Source organism: Haliotis asinina, chromosome 10 (genome assembly GCF_037392515.1).
Source record: "Haliotis asinina isolate JCU_RB_2024 chromosome 10, JCU_Hal_asi_v2, whole genome shotgun sequence".
NCBI classification, from domain to species: domain Eukaryota; kingdom Metazoa; phylum Mollusca; class Gastropoda; order Lepetellida; family Haliotidae; genus Haliotis; species Haliotis asinina.
In genome coordinates, this window is record NC_090289.1 from 59,665,387 (window position 1) to 59,692,256 (window position 26,870).

General features: G+C 43.3%; 1 protein-coding gene across 1 annotated transcript in view; it reads left to right on the forward strand.

Moving 5' to 3' along the window:
- Positions 1-23,562, forward strand: part of LOC137298358 (ribulose-phosphate 3-epimerase-like) — a 33,011-nt gene extending 9,449 nt beyond the window's left edge. The window contains exon 5 of the mRNA XM_067830578.1: positions 21,493-23,562. Within this exon, the coding sequence (XP_067686679.1) occupies positions 21,493-21,615 (123 nt within the window). The 3' untranslated portion in view covers positions 21,616-23,562. The remainder of the gene's footprint in view (positions 1-21,492) is intronic.
- The last annotated feature ends 3,308 nt before the right edge of the window (positions 23,563-26,870 follow it).

Sequence of the window (26,870 nt, forward strand, 5' to 3'; positions counted from 1 at the left end):
GCATGGGTCTTAGGGTAGTCGCTGGTGTCGTATAAATCGAGGTGTTTTTTCATGTCCTCGTACACGTCCTCGGTTCGAATCTCCATCAGCAGGGAATCCGTGTCAGTGTACAGCACTTCACACCTGTCGCCGTACTGTTTCTTGAGCTCGTTGTAGTAAAAGTCGTACATCAGGTGTTTGGATAAATCGAGGATGCTCATCCCCACGTAAACAGGCCGGTTGAATTTTATGTGACTTTTCTTCATGTGTAGGGCAACCAGGTTGTCTGTGAATATCTTACTACGGTTGAATGCCGGACTGGCTATCAATCTCCTGAGCTTGTCTTCCTCACTCGACCGAACCAGCTTCACGGTCACGTGTTTCCTCAGGTTCTCCATAGTCTTACCAAACACCGAGTTGTTCATGAGCTTGTAGAGATTTTTCTCAAAATCACTGGTGGCTTTTTTTCGTAGGTCTGTGTTCATTCTGATGTAGGGCTCCATCCATGGACTCTGGTCGAACATGAGCACCCTGTGTATTTTGGTCAGCCTCATACCCAACGACAGGTACAGCTGTAGGTTGCGATAGTGAACGATGTACTTGGTCTTATTCATTAAGTTAGGCACGAGTTTTTCAACGTCTGTCACACGCCCACCTGACAAGTTATGTTGGTACTCAGACATCCAGTCTGGGTTAACCCTCATACGTTCGGGGGCCAGGGGGTAGCTGTTGTGCGATGTGTGTAATTCCTTGGGATACTCTAAGTCAACCTCGAGGATATAACCTTTGTTCGAATCTGGTGCAACCCCCATAACATCAACGTGGGGTACCCATTCGAATCCCCCTGTAGGTAGATGCTGACTCATGGCCCAGCCGTACAGGTTGTTTGCGTCGAGGTAGAGAATGTGATTGGTTGGTTTGTTAGGATCGTAACCTTTCACGTATTGATTATTTGCTTTCGCGTATCGTTTGGATGCCATGGAAATCCCACCTCGCAAACCTTTCTCAATGAATAGGTGCATGTCGTAATCTGTGAGCAATTCCAAATTAACTCCGGTCTTTTTAAGCAAGGCATCCCACGACAGACCTGGGCTGGTGTAATACCATGCGGGGTCGAGTTTATACTGCTTGAAACATGTCCGCCTAAACGTTTCAAACACGTCGGCTAACAGCAGTACATCTGTCCTCAAGTACAGGTCGTGATAATCACCCAGGTTCTTACAACCCAGTTTATTCCATACGTTAGTCGCGTGCGAGTAATCATCTCGTGAGACGGACGCCTCATTCAGCTTGCTATAAAAGCAGTCAATAGGGGGTAGTCTGGTCTCGGTGAACTTGACCCAACTATCCATGTACTCATAGGGGTACACACCCTTCCTCATAAGAAGGGGTCTAGTCTCGGCGTCTGTGTATCGATCGGTGATAGGGAAGGTATTGTTGGCCTTGACCAGACTGTCGAGTGACGACAGGAGGAACTGAAACGAGTCAATGAACCTAAGTCCGTTTAAGCTGAAGGAGATGTATCTCTCCATGTTGTTGGGGATGCACGTTATATTACCATCGATTTTCGCGATGGCCTGCATGATCAAGTGTGAGTCGTACCCTCTCAAGTTGTGAAAGACAACGGGGATGTTTATTGTCTTAGGGTTGATTTTAAGCTTGAGGTTGCACGCGTTGTGAGCGGCGCCTCTATACTTACCAGTTATGTGACAGTGATCTCTCACCGAATCACCGTTAAGTGGTGATTCACACACGTGACAGTTAGTGCTACTACCGTGGGCTAGCCTGTCGACTCGGGTCAGACGCATGGGAGCGATTTTATACAATGCATTCCTAATAATTTTTTCTTCCTCCTGCAAACACTTTAGAAACCTTTCAGCCGCGTCAGGCCCCCTATACACTACCGGAGCTTTCGTTTCCCCGTCACAACGGACGACAATGTATCCAAACGAACAGGCTTTATGCTCTTGTGTCTTGTGGGTGAAGGGAGCCTCGCCGGCGGCACCACTGGGGGTATCCCCCACAACTAAGGCTTCGAAGTCGGCATATATAATATAAGGCACAGACATTTGGTTCTTGTGGTTACTGAATTTTAGGATATTGTCACCTTCCTTAGGCATGTCGACTCGTATGGCCGTCTGCCCCACACCTTGACAATCATCCCGGTGGGATTCTAATAAATCAGCTCGGGTGAAGCCATGTAGACATCGTTCACAGAAGTGGGTCTTTCCTTTGTATGCTGATTGGTCATGCAACAGCTTGCTAAAGTGTTTTATCCATGTGTAGTGATACTTGTCACCTCGCTGGATCATGAATATATTGATAACTTGGCGATCCTTCACCGGGCTGACCCTGTGTACTATTGTTGTGTTACCTTCGTGCCCAAAGACATTTATAGCCAGATTATTCTGTTTTTCTATTTTAGTGATCTGGGATATGGGGGTGGGTTCATCTATACCATCCCAGTTGAGCCCATCGTCTTGGGGATAGCTAGAAAGCCTATCTGAATGAGTGCCAGCTGGAAATAAGGCTGACCTGATAGCTAACCTCAGGCAATCGTTTCCTCTATTCTTAACGTTTACTATGGCATGTTTGTTTCTATAGTAGGGAGGCAAGGCTAGGTATGACCCGCCTCTGAACGACACGTAGTTAGCTATGTCTAGATAGACATTATCGATTTTATCTACAACCCACCCGGACCCCAAGTGTGTGTAGCGTTCTAGGTATTCTCGTATCTGCTGAAAACTGGTATCGATTGATGTATCAATGGTCTCTGTATGTGTGGCGACCTCTTGTTGACCTCGGAAGTAAGGCTGAACATACTCAGTGGTACTCCCAACCTGCTTATCGAGCGACATTTTCACTGTGATCTGAAACTTGATACTTCCTAGATTATTTAGTTCCTGGTTGACATTATCAGCTATCAGAGGCTTGATATCTGTAATGTCTATGTTTCTATCAACGTGCATGCGCCAACCTCTCAAATAGTTGCCTACAGCGCGCTCAGTGCGCACGAACTGTAGGTCAATAGCTCTATTCTGTCGTAATAATTCTACAAGCTGTGGTTTTCTCATACGGGAATACCCGCCTAAACCCAAATCGTGTGCCTCGACTTTCAGTTGTTTTACAGTGAGAGGTTTTGCTACGGGGGCATGTGATAACAATGCGGTTAACCCGGCTCTCCCCAGGTTTGAATAACCCGTGTATCCAAGCTGTTTTGCTTGAGCTTTTAATTGTTTTACTGTAGGAGGGGCTTCTAAACCTAGTAATCTCAACAATGCTGACTTCCGCATTCGAGAATACCCGATCACACCTCTCTGTTTTGCGACCCGCTTGAGCTCGCTTACAGTAGACATCGTGTTTACACCTAAGAGAACCAATGTCTAATTGGTTCACAGTAAGGGGAGGTAACCCTTAAGTGGCTATCTTGAGCAGTCGCCTACGTTCTTTTATGTAGCCTTTTTTATTCTCGTAGATGAGTTGATGTCTGACTACGTTCGCTCCGTGAGCTTTACATAGACAGTAGTGTCCTTTAACCCCGATACCACACACAGAACACGTGTAGTTAGGACTTCCCATATGGAAACAACAGAACCCCTGATTCCTGCATTTCCTACCACAGGCCTCGGTCTTCCCCATAAGTATATATTCGCATCGGTATGGAGCGGGTCTCATGTTTACTTATATAGGTATTTTAATTTAATTGCTTCGCAACCAACGCAGTAGCTGCTATACCCAACACTATGAAGCCCAGTTCACGATTCATTTGTCCCTTGGATGGTGTGTAGTACTGAGCGAGTGTGGGTTTATTGAGCGGTTCCAATTGTTTACCAGTTAGTAGGTAGTATTCTTTCATTGCTTCATCGACATCGTAGAATGTTTTAATGGCATGGTTTTCACGCTTGAGTTGTTCGTTAATAAAATCGATCCTCTGGAGGCGTTTTTTAACGTACTCGTCCTGTGCTCTTTGTAATTTCTCAGTAGCGAGATCGTGTCGCTTCCTTTCTTCCTGTATTTCAGCCGCGTGATCATCTCATAGTTTAGAGAAGAGGAAATTACTCCCGGAAAATGCCAGGGCATTCACTAACGCCCCACCGACCATCATAGCTATCGTGGCCATCCCTATATTTATTTCATTATATTATCAGGTATTATTCCTTGTTTTACTAGGATGTCTTTTGTGGCCATCGCCATACCAAGGTTCATTATGAGCATACCCATATCCTGCAGGTTGAAATCTAGCTTGATAGTTGGTTGTTTAAGCACCATTTTAGTCAACCGAGCGTACCCTACGGCTAGACTGGCGACCACTGTGGCGTGGTATGCGTCGTTGACGAACGTTTTCCCCTCAGACATTATGTATATGATATAAAATATTAAAATTATAACATGATATGCGGGTCAATAGTGGGGAATACCCCCACACCCCCACTGTTGGGGGTTACCTCACTGTTGGGTGGTGGCTCACTGTGGGAGGGTACCCCCACGTATAACCATGTTATAACCACGGCAGCAGTTACGCCTACAGCCAACAACAGTCGGGTTGGGTTGGTCACTTTATGTTGGTTACACCACCGTTTTTTACCGGCAGCTACTCTCTTAGGATTCTTCTGCCTGGTCACTTCCCTCACTGGTTCCTGTGAAGGGGTCTCCTCCACTGTTGGGGGTACCTCCACTGGTTCCTGTGCAGTATCCATCTATACTATTATTATTATTCTTTCTCTCAAATTGACAATGTTTTGCCGTGATAATCGCCGCCGTCACTGGAGCCAACAACATACCATATTTGTGGTACAGCCCGCAGCTGATAGAGCTCACGGCGTGTTCGATAAAAGGGTCTTTCTCGAGGTCCTCCCACAGGTAAAGTCGGCGCTCTGGTGGAATGGGAAGGAAGTGTGATACAATACCGGTGTATATCTGGGTCATAGCCGATCCTATTGTCTTTGTCATTTCTGCTCCGAGCCGGGACTCGTATCTAGCGTACAGCTTATCGATTTCTTCGGCTGACATTTTGTGAATTTTATCCGGGGTGTAGTCTCCAAAGTAATGTTTGGCTTTGCCGCCAACAGCCAACGCCACCAGTTTCTCTCGCTTGGGGGAATCCCCCACAGTGGGGCCTGCCGGCGGCGTGGGGGAGACCCCCAACTGTTCGAGCAATTCCTCACACTCCATCTTATAATATAACAAGTAAGATTTAGTTTTAACTATATAATACCCGATACAGACAAAACACAGAGAAATGAAGGTTAAGTTGCACACGACAAATACTTCAAATATCATAGCTATATGCTTAGCTTTGCTTAGCTTTGCTTAGCTTTAGCTTAGCTTTGCTTAGCTTTGCTTAGCATACTATATATGCTACTGGTTGGTCGGTTTTTAGAACGAGCTTAGCGTGTTTAGTTTCAGCGAGCTGTTTCTTCACCCGTTCCCGTTCTAATTTGCTCATCACATCGTTCTTTCTCAAACACTCCTCGAACGAATCCCTGTCCTTGCAGTGAAATAAGGCCACCCATCGCGTCTGCTCCCTGAGGTCTTTCAACACCGAGTTGAACTTCTGCGTTAGCACCCAGACGCTGTGATTTGCATGCCGGCCGGAGAAGGCCAGGTACGATAGCATGTCTCTCTTTTTTGTTATCTCGCGATTAGCGCTGCAGTCGTCCAGTATAAACAGCGTCGGTTCCCCTTTAAATTTCTCGTGAAGAGCTTTCAACCAGTCCTGCAGGCGTGTTCCAGGGTCGATTTTGTGTACGTCCGGGTCCGTCATCACCCAAGGTCGCGCGTACGTTTTATTCATACTCAGAGTAGGGCACATGATAACGATGTTATCGAACACATCCTTGTAGTAACCCTCCAACATATCCAACACGAAAACGGTCTTCCCACAGCCAGTCTGCCCGCACACTATGGCGCAGTGTGGGTCAGTGGGTAGTTGTGGGTACCCCCGGGGGGTGTGGGGTAGTGGGGACTGTTTATTGTTGGGGTGTGTGGGGGGGGTACCCCCCATCAGTAGATGGCTTGCACGAATCTCCCATTGTCTATATTAAGTTGCGCGTCCATAATAACGTACAGATATAATTTCAACTTACCAGCGGTTTGAGCCTTCTTAGTAATCTGGATGGTTATCCCTTCGCTGCCGTTATCTATACGGCGCCCGCTACCGTGCAGTTTATCATCATCCGTGGATCGCATGTCCAACCATAGGGCGTACTTGGTGGTCAGGTATTCACCGATCTGCACGGAGCCGAGGTCCAGGTCCTTTGTTATATAATCCCCCACTGGTAGCTTTTTTATCTCATCCCACTGCTGGTGTGGTCTCATACCATGACTGAACAGCTGGTTGGGCACGCCCTCGATGGTAACTTCCACCTTTTCAATCTCGGGGTTGAAAAACTTCTCGCTGTCCCTCCGGAATGGATCGTAATCCTCCACGGGGACGACCAGGATACCTTTCATCGATCGCGCCGGCACGTTCAGGTTGATATTCCACACAGTGTCGCTCTTATCTCGCACGACTGATCTATGCCTCAGTACGCGATCGTACAGAATGGCCATCTTCCCAGAGTACTGGTTTCGAACCTGCCTGGCCAGCTCCGGGCTAGTGACCATGTCGAACTCAAGAGAGATGTTGTCTATGGCATAACTAGCCTCATCACCGTTCGGCGTACGCACTACTTTGCTATAGTCGTTAAACGTGAGCTCGTATTCGAGCCTATCACCCAGCGCGGCCTGGTAAAACGGCGCGTGTCCCGTGAGCAACTCGAAGTCGAGCGGCACGCAGAATCGATTCCCGTATGCTAGAGCGATGGCCTTTTCACCGTCCGATAGCTTGTCTTCCTGGTCTTGCGTGAAGACATACCCTATGCGCGCCCGGGTTGATTTGCTGATGCCCTGGTACACATCATTGACTCGTTCTCTCTCGCTTTTCCAGAGATCCTTGTAGCAGTGAAACACGTCGCTGTCGTCGATGCTCAGCACCTCGTTACCGCTGATCTTGACGGTCGTTTTCTTGATGATAGCTCGACCCACGTTCCGCACTAGCTCGCGTTTGTCGTTGTCGGAGGTCAACGTGATATTGAACGCCAGTCGAACAGTGCCTGGTACAATGAGGTCATTCTCACCAAGGTTTGGAAATCTAACCAGCAGAGTTTGATTCTGGTCTATCTTGCTGGGATTGTTGGTGATGGTCACCGACTGGCGCACGGCTCTGGCTCCTAATGGCTCTCTCAATCTTCTGAAAGGATCTAATTTTCTGCCGTACATTGTTATATAAAAGAAATATATTTTTAATACTAATGGATGAAGACATAGATATGACGGAGATGCCGGGCGCTAGTGCCCAGGCATTCGATGATGAGCAGGAGACCTCATTTACTAGTTCACCATTGAACCAAGAACTCTTGGAAACAACGGTAAATGATTATTACGAAAGTTTAAGAAGAGATAAAAACTACGTTGAACCACAGGGTCGATACCATAAGAATTTTTTTATTGATACAAAGGGTGTTCTACGCCTTAAGTCTGACCCAGGGGTTGACCTCTTTAACAAGAGCAATAAAAAACCACTGGCCTTGTCAACTCTAGCCAGCCGCCATGGTGTCGAATTTATCCGTGAACATCTAAACATGCATGATTACGGTGGTGCAATACCTAAGGCCGTTAAAGAAGATCTGCAAGCTACCAGATCCCACCTCACCACTAGAGATGAAATGACACCACAGCGTGCTACAGAAGCCTCGGACAGCATAGAAAAACTGTTGAGCACCTACTGGGACAAACCGTTACCGGGGTTTGACTCTCCGGTAAGGGAACTGCGCGGCTTAGACGAAGCCGTGAAACGCGTGCGTGGAGAACTCGTGAACAACATGGGGAAACTGAACGAAATCGACGAGCACATCGCTAGGGAAAAAACCAAACTCAACAAAACTGAAAACGATGATATGAAGCGTCGTATCAATGAACGAATACGTGATTTAGAAGACGAGAGACGTACACGATTGGAAGCCGCTTCCTCGAATCGTGAACAGCTTCGATCCCAGATCAGTCGTATTCGGGAAACAATCGATAGAATACTGAATGAGGATACAACTTTAGCCAACAGCCGCCGAAGCCCTTCCCGGCATCCTGGGTAGCATCGTCTCGTGGTTGTTGGGCGCTCTGGCTAAAACTGCCATGTGGCTCAGTCAAAACATGTGGGCAGCCATCGTCGCCGTGGCGGGTCTGGTGTATGTAGCGGCTAAGAAATCTTTAACCAAATAAGCCCCAAAGTTACCCCACCAACCACCAGGGCCGTTTTACTATCAATATGCTGCTGATAGAGGGGTACCCCCACATGCATATGGGGGTGTGTGGGGGGCACATGAACTTTAGACTCCGGGGGTGGCGCCACTATACCCTTTTCACGTGGTGGGATGTGTGGGATATAGGGGGTGTTAATATCGGGGTTGATACCCAACTTTTGGTCCGCCGTGGCTATGACTATTTTGTTGTTATAACCCACCACTTTTTTTATTCTCAGTTGCATATCACTCGGAGCCATGTACAACACCACGCCGAACACGTAATTGACTTTCGATCTGGCGTATTCTAACACGTTTTGGTAACGGTCGATGGCCCTCGGGAGATCAACTGGAGAATTGATAGCATCATCAACGTTGGAAACGAATTGTGTCTGAGCGTCGTAAGCAGTTCCCTTACCGAGGATGTTGGAACGCGTCATCGACTGCGCACCCAACAGCGCCCACACGTACGTTCGAATCGAGTCGTTCAAGCGTATTGTACCAGCACGAGTGACTTCTTTCGATGTTTTTGAGATCATTTTAGTCCAGGCTGTGGCTGCATCAGGATTGGTTTGCTTTATACAGCTGACATGGATCTTTTCATTCGTTGTGGGGCCTGTAAATGTATGACGGTTTGGGTTGTATGAACCATCTTTAGAACCGGCATAATATGTTCCGGACCTGTAGAAGTACACGAGAACTATACCGAGACCATGGTTCACACCAGGAAGGCGAAAGTCTTTATTCGTTGGAATCTCAAACTCCCCACAAATACGTTCATAAGCGCGTCTATCATAGGGGTTATTCGTCATACTCCACGCTTTATCTTGGGGAAGAGGAGCACTTATTTCCTTCAATATTCGTCTCGTTTGATAATAAATATGAAACAAAATAACCGCCTTACTCAGTTCGTCTATACCGTAGTCTGGTGTCACACCCGACCCTGTCGTCGCACACCACACAGCAAAGTTGAGTTGGTTCTGCCAAAACTGCATTGGGTTTTGATTCCAGTTTACCACCGCCTGCGCGTTATTAACAGACACGATATAGTTTTCAAAGATATCAATAAAGGTTGTTTTAAACCCCGTACCATCTGCATTCACCACGATTTTCAAGTGTGCTAAATCCATATTATAATATATAAATTATATATTATAATATGTACATAACACTTCCAGGGATAACGAGCGGTGAGGCCGTTCAGCTGACGCACGCGATCGATAACACGTCAGGTCAACTCGAAGTCGCACTCTGCGATATCACCTACCTACCGCAATGGACTAACATTAATATCAGCAACAATAAGCTGTTCGTCAGTGGAACTCGCAGCCAGATAACTGACGGCTACTACAGCGTGTGCTCTCTAAACGACGAGGTCTTCAAACCCCTGGGAGCCGAACTCAAGATGAACGACTCAAACGGCACAGTGGTGTTAATCAACAACGGAAGAAACCCCTTGAGGCTCGGCCGACCATTAGCGAGGATACTCGGTATGTCTCCTGACGAGATAAAACCAACAACAACCGTCACAGGTACGAAGTTACCCGACCTAGTACCGTACCGAGAGCTGTACATTCATCTCGATCAGGTGAGCACAACGTACAACATTCAAGGAGGTCACCCTTCCACTATACTGAGAGCAGTGCCGGTGAAAACTGAGAAATACAACGACGGTAGAACCGAGTCATTTTCACCACGGCAGTATAAGAGATTAACTCAGGGCAACATACCTGAGCTGACAATATCGGTGTTAGATATAAATCATAATCCTGTAAATATAGGATACCTCAGCTTAACGCTTCATGTAAAATGACCAGCGCACAAGGGCCCGGAGTGAAAAAATGCGTCAATATCGGGATCTCCGACCTCGGAGACACGCGCGGTTTCGACGCTCCCGGAGTAGATGGTAAATCGTACGCCTTGCAACTGAAAAACAACATTTACAAACGCGTTGAAATCCCCTCCGGTGGAACCCTAAGTGATATGATAGATACCACAAGAGCAACAGTCAACACTAAGTACGCCCTTGTCAACACCGGTGATAATAATTGGATAATATACCCATCGTTCGGGGGTAAACTGTTCGACTTAGATGATGTTGAGAGCACTACCGTCGCCTGAAACAAGCCATATATGCTCGTCTTCACCGAAGATGACAAGTGGGTGTTGTTACCCGATAACGACGACTGGTTTCTCAATATTAGACTCGTCTCTCCCTACGTGTTCACGGATAACAAAGACAACCACCTAAACAAAGTCGTGAACAATGGAACCCTGCTCGTGGCTTACGTCCCAACTCAGAGACGTAGCGTAGTCGTCAGCCCAGTCAACACTATGGCAGCCCACATGCTATCAAGTAAACCGGCCATACAAAACGTGAAATTGCAGTTGGTGTCTGAATTCGAAGGCGTGGTCACTATACTAGAGAGTCTACCGGCAAACTCAACACTGGTCATCAAAGTCTACCTAGGGGAACCATCAGGGAATGATATCGAGATCGTGAAGGGGATCAAACTCGGGTGGGTGAAACGACACCAGTATCAAGTTTGCAACGTTTACGTGCGGGTGGGTGTTGGAGCCGACACCAGTCTGCAGGGGGTCAACGTGATCGTGGAAAACAAGATATCACTAACCAATATCTTCCTGCCTGACAACATACACTTCATGGGTATGAAGTTCACCCCTGAATTATTATCAGAAAACCAGTTGGAAATTATATCGTAATAGTATAATAATGACCAGTCATCGTCCCAACACTACGCTTAACGACCTGGGAGATACGGAGGGATTCGATCAGCCTGGTGAGGAAGATGAATTATATATCCTGCACTTCAAAGACAACGTGTACAGACGGGTGTCGTTATCAGATTTTAAAGAGCCCAAATGGCTGATCAACTTAACACTCACCTCACCTTATATCATATTAAACGAAAATAGGTTTGTCTCTAAGATTAGGAACAACGGTATCTGGGTCGGGGATTTCATTCCGGAGGTATCCATATCCATAAGAAGTAACGGGAAAAATAGGTTAAGGTCTGTATTAAAAAATAAATTAACATTTAGCAATAATCCTTATGGTAAAGATCTTGTTGATAGAATATACTCCTCTTTCACACTCATCATAGAAGTCTTCTTTAACCAGGAAAACATCGCAATAGTACACCAAATTTTACCCGGGGTGTCAATACGCTGGCATGCCGTACACACAAACGAATATTGTCGTATTGTTATACAACGGGATACCCCCACGGGTCCTATAAACCACTTAATAAGCCTCCGTAAGGGAGTTTATATTACAACAGAAAAGTCTATTAGCCTCTTACCTATTACCATAACTGATGGTCTAGAACTTGTAGACTTCAAATTCATTGATAGATTTTTAACTGAAACCCAATTAAAATATCTTTCAAAATACACATTATAGGATGGGTCTGTACCCAGTCGTAGAGGAAGTAGCGAAGACGCTGGAAACCGTAGATGGGTTCCGCTTGAGGCAGTTATGTGATGTGAAACGTCAACTAGAACAAGACCGTGACACGCGTAAAGCACTATGTAAAAAGTACAATAGAGCTTTCAATATCGTGGACGGGGCTGACACTACCCTTATGGCAACCAGCATGGGACTAGGGGCGGCAGGCGTTGGGTTGTTAGCTACCATCGTGGCTGCACCTATAGTGCTAGGTATTGAAATAACAGCTGGGGTGGCAGGGTTAGCAGGATTGGCGCTTAAGTTAGTATCACGCAGACTTAATCGTAAGGCATTGAAACACGACGAGATCAGGGTTCTGGCCGAAGCAAAGCTGAACACAGTGAGTGAGCGTATTTCCACGGCACTCTCTGATAGTAAGATCTCAGAAGAGGAGTTTCGTTCAATCCTATCTGAACTCAAAAAATATAACGGAATGAAACAAGATATTCGATCCAAGTCTCGTAAGTCTGCTATCAGCGAGGACGAGAAAAAAAAGTACATAGAACAGGGGATACAAAAAGCCCAGCAAGCCTTTATTATGAACACCAAAGAGATCGTAGGCGGTTCACGTTAAACTGTTTCATCGATATAAACATGACATAGGGGAACACGAGGGCGATAGCCGTAAGCGAGCCACCGATCCTATATGGTCAGTCAAAACTTACAACATAGATAAAGTGGATATGAAAGCCGACGAACCTAACTTGTACTACTTGAGGGATGGGCCGGGTAGGGGGTTTGTAAGAGAAGAATTATTGATCGTACCGTACGGCACAGTGTTACCTCCTACCAACACAAAGTAGGCATAGTAATTACCGCCAACTTTTTTGTAGTAGGGGTAATAGTAGCAAGAGCTAATGACCCAACCAAAGCCTTATTTACTAAATAAGGCTTTGTAGAGACATTTCTTGAAAGTGGTCCAGAACCCCTATTCCCTATACTACTCAGGAAATATCTATGTTTCCTTTTCAAAGACCAGCATTACCAATGGACACTCCTTCCGTTTGGAATATCTTCGGCCCCATGGCTATTTACACGGATAACCAAACCCATCGTCAGTTATCTACACCCCAGTGGGCTACGTAGTGCGCTTTATCAGGACGATGACATACAAGCGCATCAACGGAAAAGTTAACTCAGACTACAATTAGACTTCACAATCAGGCTACTAACACAACTGGGTTAGTTAGTAAATCACTTATAGTCGGAACTGGAACCTCAGCAAGATATCAAATTCCTCAGGATTCGTTTCATCACTACGCTGAATCAGATTGTAGTTCTGGAGGACCGGTGGGTCAAGATTGAAGAAAAGAAAATGCAAGCTCTACTCTCTCCGTTAACACCTCGACAGTGGCAGTGTCTACTAGGCCACGTCAGCGCAAGATATGACCAGAAGAGGAAGACTGCAGTTGCGTCCCTTACAATTCTTGAATCTTCATCTCAACAACAGAGGACAGATTCCGCTCCCAGACAGCCTAGTCTAATGTGGTGGACTTGATGATAGAATGTCTGCGCATGAACCAATAGAGTAGAGCTGGTATTCAACAACCACCTTTACATATATGCATCTCTACAAGGATGGGGAGCTCATCTAGGAAACGAGGTTGCAGCAGGAATCTGGAACGAAGAGGAACAGGCTCTTCACATCAACTAAATGGAAATGAAAGCGGTCATTTCATGCCATCCACCACCGGTCGACAGCATTAGCCCTGGGCAACAGATGCTCTCAGCATTCCATGGGAAGAACTGAACGCGTACATGTTTTCCCCTCCAGTACTGTTACTAAAAGTCATCGAGAAAATCAGACAAACAAAGAGGTTACAACTGATTTTGGTTGCACCCTACTGGCCAATGAGAGATTGGTTCCTAACACTTATAGAAGAGTTCATACAACCAACCCTACAATTACCAGAATGGAAGAATCTTCTAATCCATCCCAACACAAAGCAAATGCACGGCCAACCATTGGTATTTTATTTTCACGTATGGACCATATTAAGTCTTGTTTGAAATGAAGAGGATATTTGGTGAGAGCAGCGAAAACAGTTACCTTAGCCTTACGGAAATCCACTTGCACTTTTTATAACGACAATTGGAAATGGTTTGAGACATACGCCAGGAAAAATGAATTTTCGGTGAACAAGGCGACTCATCCTCAAATAGCAGATTATTTATGCTATTTAAGTCATTCTAGGGGTCTGAAAGGTTCTACATTATCTACGTACTTAGCAGCTCTCAGCTCCGTCATCACCATGGGAACAGGGACCAAACTGATTAAAGTACCAGAGCTTATTGCCTTATTCCGTTCGTTCAAGTTGGAAGATCAACAACACAGATTTAGAACTCAAGCATGGGACCTAAATATTGCACTTGAACATCTCACATGTGATGCATATGAACCACTTCAACTGAAATGTTGACTCAAAAGACACTATTTTTACTTGCCATGGCTACAGCGGCAATAATGTCAGTAATTCATGCTCTAGAGTTTAATCAAACGAAGTTCGATACAAGTCACCAAGAAAAGGCTCATTTAGGTCTGACATGGGATTTCATAGCATAGAATCAACTGCCAGGTCAACCGGATAGACAGTTCCGTATACTGGCTTTGTCTTCAATCTTAGGACCTCACGATATACAAGATTTATCATTATGTCCAATGAGAGCATTGAAAATATACATTGCACGTTCTAAGTCTAGAAAACAACGGTTCAAGTGCCTATTTATCCCTATATCTACTTAGACACCCATGGAAGTATCCCGCAACACTATCTCAGTCTGGATCACAGCTGTTATACTGAGAGTGTGTAAGGCAGCAGGATTAAACCTTCCATGAGCCTCTAACCCACATGAAGTGAGAACTCTAGCCTCTACACTAGCGCTACATGGTAATTGCTCGCTATCTACTATTATGGAAGGCTGTTTTTGGAAGTCAAATACGGTTTTCGCCAATCATTACATTCGAGACATGGCCATGGAGGACGTCACTGGCATTCACCAGTTTGGACCACTTGTCTTTGCCCAGCAACTAACAGTTCCCTGATGGCACTGACGTAACTCACCCGATTTATCATGACTTGTGGAAGGCAGACGCTCTGTGGAGTATTTTGGTGGAAAGTCTTTACATAAGTGATTATGACCTTGTATTCATTATTAAGATACTTGAACATGAAAGAAGGTCGCAACTAGTTTCGATTGTTATATTGTGATATTTAGTTGCATCAGAAACTAATAGGACACTAGCTATATTAGTGTCATCACATACCAGTCAACAAAGCCTTTTTTCGACTGGATGTGATTTCCCCCAAAATCTACAACGAATATGAGAAGAATAAGACTGAATTATCGCTGTTACATGTTTCCGTTAGGGGGGGAAATTATTGAACGTAATTTCGAGCAGGCTGTGGAATAAAGCATGGTCTGACCCACCACTGTTTCCGTCGGATTCTGTAAGCAATTAAGCATAAGTCAGGATAAGGAAAAATATGTAATTTTCTGAATAAAATTGATATTTTATACTTATCCTAACTCATGGCGAAAGCCCTCCACAGACACACTGAATTCACGTATTCTTGTATCGGGCGAATATAGGAAAGAGTGAAGTATCATGACAGTCAGCTGACCATGTGCTTGAGCAAGAGAGGTAATACATGGGTGAGTGTGAATTTTACGTCCGCTTCTTTTAGAAGGGAACTTCAAGGGATTTCAGGTGTTCCACTACCTTCGCCTGGAAGAAGAGATAAGCAATTAAGCATGAGTCAGGATAAGTATAGAATATCAGTTTGTTACGAGTGTGTATTTTCTGTATATGTTTGTTATTAATTAAGTAATAATTATTATTGGGTCACAACATTTAGTGTTTTGAATGTTAAATATGATGGGTCACATTTCGTTTTAATATCTGGTCAACACTTTTAACATTCTGGTTTTCCGGAATTTATCTGTTCCAAGTTTTAGATGTTCACTTCTGGGATAGTGTTTCGAGACCATTCTACAGTGTTGACGATGTCCGTTTGTGCCGAACTTTTGGGAATGACTTTGTAAATATATATAAGGGCTGGTTGCTGTGCAGAGGCTGACACTCACATTCATTCATATTTGCTGGATATACTGCCAACATGCTTGAAATTTACCGTGACAAGTTCTATTCAGAAAATTACATTTTTTGTTAAGAAGCATAACTTACCTCACCATAGGTCTTATGCATATTACCTCAAGCTTCGCTAAACGAGATCAGAGAGTCATTGATTCGCCATTCCCGTGAATGGCTACCCCATGTATCGACGAATGTACAGGCATGGAAGTGACATGATCTCCGTACCCGCGCAAGCGCTGGCCATCCAAAATTCACTTTTACTTCAAGCGTCCTCGAGTGAGGATGTATCGTTGGTTTGTTTTCAGACCACCTATCTTTAGTGAATTAAAGTCATGGTCAAAGGTATGGTTCTTATTTCCTATTTTCAAGTGTAAAGATGAAGTTCATTCACTTTCCTGGCTACGTCGTGTTGTTCTTTCGACGTGGGTGTTTCCCATGTTGTTCTTTCTTGATTATACGAGTATTTGGGAAGTTGCTAGTGCTTTGGACTTCTTCTCTTACATATTCTGTATTTCAGTTGTGTTTGTTTTTCATTATGGCTGGTATATTTTGTTGTTTTGGCATGTGTCACTTGCAATGTGGGGGCAGCCATATTTGATTGTCTCTCTCAGCTCTTTTGCATATTGGGTCGTGCCTATTGTTTGTACAGGGGTGTTTTATGCTACACCTTTGTGTAGGGTTTTTTTTTTGGTTAACGAAATATGTTTACGTTTTCCCCTTTTTGCATGTTACAGTGTTTGTGCATGACTCGCCAGTTTTGCACCATTTGTTAGTCCTGGAGTCGGGCAAGGACCTGCACCTCTGGTGTCCTGATTGTGCATTGTTTGCTTGCATTTTGGATCACTGTTGCCTTCATTGTGCACCGTTGTCTAGCACCGAGTTGAAGACCTTCCTGGCGGTTAAGAGGATACGCTTCATGCAGCGTCAGCGTAAGATGTCCTCCCCAGCTTCTTCACCGGGTTCACGTTCTTCGTTAATGGATACTCCAGATCAATGCCCTCCTTCAGCGTCAGCCTTGGAAGTCTCGCAAGAGTCAACAGCGCATGTGACACGGGCCCCAGATCATCAACCTTGCGATGCCATCGTAGACTTTTCAAGACCTGATGCGCTCTCCCATCCTGAGGTGCAGAAACTACTACACTCCTAATGTCGGTCCAATGCCGACACCAGTGCCGACGCCTACTTTGGTCTCCGACTCTGCCTTGCCAGTGCCTCCCGCTACTGTTCCAGCGCAGACTATGTTGCTTCAGTCATCGTGTCTTCATTGCCGGCGCTGGAACTTCCCCCTACTACGGTGGTGATCTTCATGGCCAGCATCGATGTCTCCACTATCTACGCTGATATCTGCACCGACCCTGGAGACAACACCGATGCCAGCACTGACCTGGCTTCAGCCATCGTGTCTTTACTGCTAGCGTCTGTAGATCAGTGCCGATGTCTCCACTATGTACACCGATGTCTGCACCGACCCTGCTGACAACGCCGACGGCAACACTGACCCTTGCTTCAGTTTTTTGTGTCTTAAGCGCTAGCGCATGTACACCTCTGGGCGAGTGAACTTGCTGGATCCAGCACTGGTACCAGTGTTGATGCCTCTTCTACCAACGCCATCCAGTGACCTGCGCCGTCTGCCTATCAGAGCTTGGGCTACCGCATACCATGTGTCTTCAGCTCCTACCCTCTCTCGGGAGGAAATCCTAAACAGTGTCAGCTTGCGGAAGAGCATGCTTGGTGGGTAGAAGTCGAACCAGGAGATCGTGATTCAGCTCCTCACAGGCGCTGTTGGTCTTGGAGTCCTCGTCATGGCCATTGCTGCTGTTCGAGATTCAAATCCTGTTCTATTTGACTTCCTACAGATAAAGAGAGGCGTTCTACGTCCCTCACAGGTGGGAGGCGCCATCATAATTCGGCCTACTAACCTCAGCTTTTGACCCGTCAGATAAGGTTTTATCCACGCCCATTGTTGCGTTACTGAGACTTATTTGACAGATATGACAGTACATCTCTATGTAGATACATTGCTACAAGGTTGGGGTGCCCACCCGGACAATGAGGTTGCAAGGAGGATTTGGGTAGGCAACACACATCATGTCAACTACCAGGAGATGGAAGTTGTAATCAACATAGTACAGCATTAGTCAACTGCTTTGAGGAACAGACTATTGATGGTCTACACCTCACCACCTACATAAACAGTCTTGGATCAACATGATCTCACATGCTGCTACTGCTAGACTTTCAAGTCTGTGACTTGTGTACGACTTGATTTTCTACATAATGCATGCCTCTCTCAGGTGCATGCAAGATCTTGGCAGACGTTGTCTCGAGTCCTTCACAATCATCTCCAACAGAGTGATTACATTAGTGAGGCTTTTCATCTAATCAGTCAGACATTCAGATCATGGCGAATAGACCTTTTTGCTCTCAGATTTGTTATGGTTAAGAGTTCATCGTGACAACAATTTAAGAAATCCCCTGTGAACCAGCAAAACAGAACATAGACAGTTCGTTTATGTTCAAATTATGTATTGTTATGCAACGAGAGCAAGGTATACAAAGTCACAAGTCAATGTAACAGTGCTGATTACAAATACAATTCAAGAGAGACAAAATCAGTGGGTCACAAAATACAATATGGCAAACTCACCAAAGTCTTGGTGTGAGAGAGAATCAACTATGGCAGAATGTCAACACAGCGATCAGTGCGAGAGCAGATAATGTAGGTCAGGCGTTGACGGGTTTTGATGATCAAGCGTGGCAGAAATGTAACTCCAGCAAATATGAATGAATGAGTGTGTGTCAACATGGCAACCAGCCTTTATATATACAGTGGAAACCGCCTAAGTAAAAACCGCTTAACTAAACATATCGGATAAGTAAACACTATTCTTTGGTCCCGGCAAACTTCTGCATTAATCGTCACTATTTGAGTCCTGTTAACTAAAATTGGATAAGTAAACAATACTGCTTAAGTAAACGTTTTTACATGGTCCCTGGAAGTAAATTACTGACCAAACGAGACCTGATAACTTAATTAGCAATCACCACATAATCCGACATGAGGGACATGTGTCAGTCACCAGGCAAATAAACATCCCACTTACAGCTTGCACTGGCGTAAGCAGTTTACAATACACTGATAACTGGAGACCAGCCCTGATGAGTTGTTCACTGTTATATGTAGCTTGGGAGTATCAGTGAGTAGAGGTGTGCAATAAAACATGTTATATTACTTACAAATCTTGTCCGTTACTCTGTCATTTACAGATATTGATAAGTATAGACAAGTGAAAAACCTGATGAACAATTTTGACGAGTCCCTTGAAAGTTTACTTATCAGGTTTCCACTGTATATTCTAAGTGATTCCCTGAAAGTCCGGGCACAAACGAACATCGTCAACACTGTAGAATGCCCTAGAATAAGTCTCCCAGAAGTAAACATCGAAAACTAGGAACAGATAAATTCCGGAAAACCAGAATGCTAAAAATGTTGACCAGCTATTAAAATGAAATGTGACCCATCATATTTAATATTCAAAACACTAAATGTTGTGACCCAATAATAATTATTACTGAATCAATAACAAAAATATACAGAAAATACACACTCGTAACAAGTTCAACAGATACCTACTAATAATTAATTATTTGTTTCTCCACTACCTGATCCGATTGCGTTGGCAACATTCGCTCCAAGCATCTTTTTTGAAGGAATGAACGCTTACGCATTTCCACATCTAATCTTCCTACCTGTGTTGAATGTCAGTTCAAGATTACTATATTTGTGTTGAATGTAAGTGGTGTTGAATATCAGTTCAAGATTACTATATTTGTGTTGAATGTAAGTAGTGTTGAATGTCAATTCAAGATTACTATATTTGTGTTGAATATAAGTAGTGTTGAATGTCAGTTCAAGAAAACTGTATTTGTGTTGAATGTAAGTAGTGTTGAGTGTCAGTTCAAGATTACTATATTTGTGTTGAATGTAAGTAGTGTTGAATGTCAGTTCAAGATTACTGTATTTGTGTTGAATGTAAGTAGTGTTGAGTGTCAATTCAAGATTACTGTATTTGTGTTGAATGTAAGTAGTGTTGAATGTCAATTCAAGATTATTGCATTTGTGTTGAATGTAGGTTGTGTTGAATGTCAGTGGAAAATAACTGTAGTGTTGAATGTAAGTAGTGTTGAATATCAGTTCAAGATTACTGTATTTGTGTTGAATGTAAGTAGTGTTGAATGTCAGTGGAAAATTACTGTAGGGTTGAATGTAAGTAGTGTTGAATATCAGTTCAAGATTACTGTATTTGTGTTGAATGTAAGTAGTGTTGAATGTCAGTTCAAGATTACTGTAATTGTGTTGAATGTAAGTAGTGTTGAATGTCAATTCAAGATTACTATATTTGTGTTGAATGTAAGTAGTGTTGAATGTCAATTCAAGATTATTGCATTTGTGTTGAATGTAAGTAGTGTTGAATGTCAATTCAAGATTATTGCATTTGTGTTGAATGTAAGTAGTGTTGAATGTCAGTTCAAGATTATTGCATTTGTGTTGAATGTAAGTAGTGTTGAATGTCAGTTCAAGATTACTGTATTTGTGTTGAATGTCAGTTCAAGATTACTGTATTTGTGTTGAATGTCAATTCAAGATTACTGTATTTGTGTTGAATGTAAGTAGTGTTGAGTGTCAATTCAAGATTATTGCATTTGTGTTGAATGTAAGTAGTGTTGAATGTCAATTCAAGATTATTGCATTTGTGTTGAATGTAAGTAGTGTTGAATGTCAATTCAAGATTATTGCATTTGTGTTGAATGTAAGTAGTGTTGAATGTCAGTTCAAGATTACTGTATTTGTGTTGAATGTCAGTTCAAGATTACTGTATTTGTGTTGAATGTCAGTTCAAGATTACTGTATTTGTGTTGAATGTAAGTAGTGTTGAATGTCAGTTCAAGATTACTGTATTTGCGTTGAATGTCAATTCAAGATTACTGTATTTGTGTTGAATGTAAGTAGTGTTGAGTGTCAATTCAAGATTATTGCATTTGTGTTGAATGTAAGTAGTGTTGAATGTCAATTCAAGATTATTGCATTTGTGTTGAATGTAAGTAGTGTTGAATGTCAATTCAAGATTATTGCATTTGTGTTGAATGTAAGTAGTGTTGAATGTCAGTTCAAGATTACTGTATTTGTGTTGAATGTCAGTTCAAGATTACTGTATTTGTGTTGAATGTCAGTTCAAGATTACTGTATTTGTGTTGAATGTAAGTAGTGTTGAATGTCAGTTCAAGATTACTGTATTTGCGTTGAATGTCAATTCAAGATTACTGTATTTGTGTTGAATGTAAGTAGTGTTGAGTGTCAATTCAAGATTATTGCATTTGTGTTGAATGTAAGTAGTGTTGAATGTCAATTCAAGATTATTGCATTTGTGTTGAATGTAAGTAGTGTTGAATGTCAATTCAAGATTACTGTATTCGTGTTGAATGTCAGTTCAAGATTACTGTATTTGTGTTGAATGTAAGTAGTGTTGAATGTCAGTTCAAGATTACTGTATTTGTGTTGAATGTAAGTAGTGTTGAATGTCAATTCAAGTTTGCTATATTATGTAGAATGTAAAGGGAAGATTACTACATTGTATTGAATGTCAATTCAAGTTCACTATGTTGAATTTCAGGCAGGGGCAAATGTCATTGTATCAGGAAGTGGCATCATCAAAAGTGACAATCCAAGGGAGACAATCAGCTACATGCGACACATTGTGGATGAAGTGCTCCAGAAAGCATCTCTAGAACGATGAACTCTGTAGTTGTTCATTCAGGACATGGTATAAGTCACATCTTCACATGATGTTCACTTTGTGTTACGAGGGAATATTTAATGTCAGTGGTATAAGCCAATATTTTACCACGATGTTAAACGTCAAACAGCACCATGTTTTTTGTCCTTGATCTCTGCTTTATTTTCTTTCCTCATTTGATATTGCAACTATCATCTAACAGCTGTTTTTTATTTGAAAATATGTTTATGATTCAGTTCACTGCAAATAAATTATCATACATGATGAAACTGAGAAACATGTACATCCTCCTGATGAGTTTAAATGAGGAAAACCTGTTGCTGATTTGAAGAGACGGCAAATGCAGCATCAATCCCTACCTCAAATGTCTGCCAGGACAAAGCTTCCAACAGACTTCCTTGTTTTTCTCATTTGTATTCAGTTGTAGCTATTTGTAGCAATGTAGTCTTTGTGTAAGTTATTTGTTTCAGGATTCAATGACCTTTTACTTGATGCTTGTTGATCAAATTAGGTAAACTACCAAGCTGTTGTAATTTGTTTAACTGATACTACTCTGACACAGTGGGTTGCAGTACACAGCCATAGCGTTAGAGTGGACCTCAGTTTATATAGTAAAGGAGGACCTGACAACTGTTGTAATTTGTTCAGCTGTTACTACTCCGACACAGTGAGTTGCAGTACACAGCCATAGCCTTAGAGTGGACCTCAGTTTATGTAGTAAAGGAGGACCTGACAACGGTGGTAATTTGTTCAGCTGTTACTACTCCGACACAGTGAGTTGCAGTACACAGCCATAGCCTTAGAGTGGACCTCAGTTTATATAGTAAAGGAGGACCTGACAACGGTGGTAATTTGTTCAGCTGTTACTACTCCGACACAGTGAGTTGCAGTACACAGCCATAGCCTTAGAGTGGACCTCAGTTTATATAGTAAAGGAGGACCTGACAACGGTGGTAATTTGTTCAGCTGTTACTACTCCGACACAGTGAGTTGCAGTACACAGCCATAGCCTTAGAGTGGACCTCAGTTTATATAGTAAAGGAGGACCTGACAACGGTGGTAATTTGTTCAGCTGTTACTACTCCGACACAGTGAGTTGCAGTACACAGCCATAGCCTTAGAGTGGACCTCAGTTTATATAGTAAAGGAGGACCTGACAACGGTGGTAATTTGTTCAGCTGTTACTAGCTGATGGCTGAAGGGGCCACCAATTGCTTGCAGTTGTATCCTATGTATGCTATGAACTGCACTCCAACTTGACCTGTGTCAGAATTCTTCTCAGAAGCAGTGCTCTTGGGTTCATTTATGATTAGTAGGAGGACCATTAGCAAAAGCTTATTCATGGTCCTAATGCTTCCATAGCAGTAGCACATCCATGGCCTTAACGCTTTCATAGTTGTACCTTGTCCATCATTTTGATGAACAGGGACCAGATAAGGCTTTTTTGTAAGCACGTGCACCAAATAATTCTGTTTGGGAAATTTGTTCTTAAGTCGATAGACGTAGTTATAGAGAGGAATGTTATATTTCTATCTGACTGATGACATTGAGTCAGTGCCTCTTCGTTTTGTGTGTTATAATGTCACATGTTTCTGTTTGTTGTAAAGAGAGTCGACTTTAATACACTGAAGCTGTGTTTGCCTTATTGGGAGACACCCAACTATTAATTGTCTGAAGTATTTTGGTTTTCTCAAAATATTCAAATGTGGCTGAGAAATCTTTCAAAGAGGTAGTTAACCCCTTTGTCAGCCGGTCTGGTATTGTACTGTATTTAATGGTTATATTATTGCTTCCACTAGTGGCAGCGCTGATGATGCTGACTCTTCTTGTACAGCTTGATGGCTACAGACTGTGAGGTATATACACAGGAACAGTTGCCTAATGGGCACCTCCTGTAGTATGGTCAATTGTGTGTGTTATGGGGCCTCATTAAAGTGCCATAATTCATATTATTGTCTTTCTATGTAACTTAAACTTAGTTGATGTTTCTTATGTGATGTGGGAACACAGAAATTCATGTACCTCATGTATCACTTGTGAGAGGCAGATAACATTGTGATAGGAACAACTATTTGTAGCTACCCCCTCCTGACTGATTATTAGGGCAAATAGTTGCACTCATTTTTGACTCAATAACACATGATAACATATTAGATTTCTTTCCTTTCTCTTCATGTTTAATGTATATGCGAAAACGGAGGTACCATACTACAGATCTCATCAACCATCATACATTTCAGTTTAGTAAGTGTCTGTCCACGTCAATCATACGAGAGTCGGTAGATGTCTTTCCACTTTAGTGATACTGGATACAGTCCACCACAGTGGTACTGGAGTTGGTAAGGGTCTGTGCATGTCTGTGGTACTGGACTCAGTGTCTCTCCACCTCTTCGGCACTGACGTCAGTGTCAGTCCACCTCTATGATACTGGTGTCAGTAAGTGCCTTTCCACCTCTGTGGTACTGGAGTAGGTGTGTGTCTACCAATGTGGTACTGGAGTCAGTGTCTGTCCACTTGTGTGGTAAGTGTCTTTCCACCTCTGTGGTACTGGAGTCTGTATCTGTCCACCGCTCTGGTACTGGAGTCAGTGTCTGTCCACCTCTGTTGTACTGGAGTCAGTGTCTGTCCTCCTGTGTGGTACTGGAGTCTGTGTCTTTCCTACTCTGTGGTACTGGAGTCAGTGTCTGTCCACTTGCGTAGTAGGTGTGATTCCACCTCCGTGGTACTGGAGTCTGTGTCTGTCCACCTCTGTGGTACTGCAGTCTGTGTTTTTCCTACTCTGTAGTACTGGAGTCAGTGTCTGTAAACTTGTGTGGTAAGTATCTTTCCACCTCTGTGGTACTGGAGTCAGTGTCTGTCCACTTGTGTGGTAAGTGTCTTTCCACCTCTGTGGTACTGGTGTGAGTGTCTGTCCATGTCTGTGCTACTGGAGTTAGTGTCTGTCAGCCTCTGTGGTACCTGAGTCAGTGTCTGCCCACTTGTGTGGTACTGGTGTTGGTGTTTGTCCACCTCTGTGGTACTGGAGTTAGTGTCTTTCCACCTCTGTGGTTCTGAAGTCAGTGTCTATCTACTTGTGTGGTACTGGAGTTAGTGTCTGTATACCTGTGTGATAGTGGAATAAGTAGATGTCATTCCACCTCTGTGGAACTGGAGATCCACTTGACCAAGAAGACCTTTGAAATAATGAAATCAGTATTCAAGGCACTGAATATTGAATTTATAATGGATATCAGTCTGATATCAAAGTTAAACAACTTGCACAAACTCCAGCCTGCAGATTTCCATACTGATCATGGATGTAATCTGTTTTCAGGATTTCAGAATCATGCCTAGGTCATTGTGGTATTTGCTGGATGTGTAGATGCCTCTGACACTGCTTGTCTGGAAAAACTGATTTCTGTATGTGCCACACAGTGCATGAAAATAGCAACATATGTCCAAAAGCAGAGCACTGCAGATATATATTCAGATCTTGTAGGTGCAATGAATAACACAAAGTACATTACATGGAAATACAAACGGTTTATTGCATGAAAACACAACAGTAACAAGTCAATGTACACATAATATTGCAACCACTGCATAGACTCTTGTCGATGTTTCTGATACCAAATTAACTGAGCCGGGCAGCTTAATTTGACAATATTTCAGGTAGCTCATGGTACAGTGGGTAGCAATACAAGCATGACTGCTGGGAACACATTCCAACTGTCCATACAACCATTAAATATTAATTACTGATTTCTTTGTGTAGAGATAGGTAGATTGTGAACTTCTTATTTGGCATCCAGAAGTTAGTGTTATATAAAAGGAAGATAGTTCTATGGATGTACAATTTTATTATTGCAATATATGCGAGGTTTCAGTGCAGATGCTAACACTGTTGTCAAGCACATGGCATCACCTTGTAGGTAGAAGATTGTCTTCAGTAGTGAGGAAAAACAACGTTGGGAATTACAGTAAGAAGGTAAATAGAGGCATACAGTTGTGGTGTACTGCTGCTTCAGGTGTACATGTCCAGTGTTCAGAAACATACTTTTCAGGTCTACATGTTCCATCTCACCCCTCTCCGCTTCAGTTGAACACTGGACAGTTGTTCCATCTCACCACTCTCCGCTTCAGTTGAACACTGGACAGTTGTTCCATCTCACCACCCTCCACTTCAGTAGAACACTGGAGAGTTGTTCTATCTCACCACTTTCCAATTCAGTTGAACACTGGACAGTTGTTCTATCTCACTACTCCCCACTTTAGTTAAACACTGGACAGTTGTTCCATCTCACCACTCTCCACTTCAGTTGAACACTGGAGAGTTGTTCCATCTCACCACTCTCCACTTCAGTTAAACACTGGAGAGTTGTTCCATCTCACCGCTCTCCACTTCAGTTGAACACTGGGGAGTTGTTCCACTTCACCTTTTTCCACTTCAGTAGAACACTGGAGAGTTCTTCCATCTCACCACTCTCCACTTCAGTTGAACACTGGACAGGTGTTCGATCTCACCACTCTCCATTTTAGTTAAACACTGGAGAGTTGTTCCATCTCACCACTCTGCACTTTAGTTAAACAATGGAGAGGTGTTCTATCTCACTACTCTCCACTTCAGTTGAACACGGGAGATGTCTTTTATCTCACTACTCTTCACTTCAGTTGAACACTGGAGAGGTGTTCTATCACACCACTTTCCACTTCAATTGAACACTTATCAAACATGGGTGGTATATCTAACTCACCATGATTAAGAGAGAACAGAGAGAGGGTGGTCATACTGTGGATATGATGCACATCACACTACGGTACAAGCAAAGACATTATTTCATCATCACATGCCCAGCGTGTTTATCAACTATATAACGCCCCCCCTTCCTCTACACAGGGCGTTTTGATGCCGATCATTGGTGTAACAACAGTATCACCTGTAGACCTATGTTAATTGGCCTTCTACCTGCACTGTTGCAGTATAGACATAATGTTTCAATCACACGTTGGTGTAACAACAATATCACCTATAGACCTATGTTAATGGACCTTCTACCTGCACCCTTGCAATAGAGACACTATGTTTCAATCACACGTTGGTGTAACAACAATATCACCTATAGACCTATGTTAATGGACCTTCTACCTGCACCCTTGCAATAGAGACACTATGTTTCAATCACACGTTGGTGTAACAACAGTATCACCTGTAGACCTATGTTATTTGGCCTTCTACCTGCACCCTTGCAATATAGACATAATGTTTCAATCACACG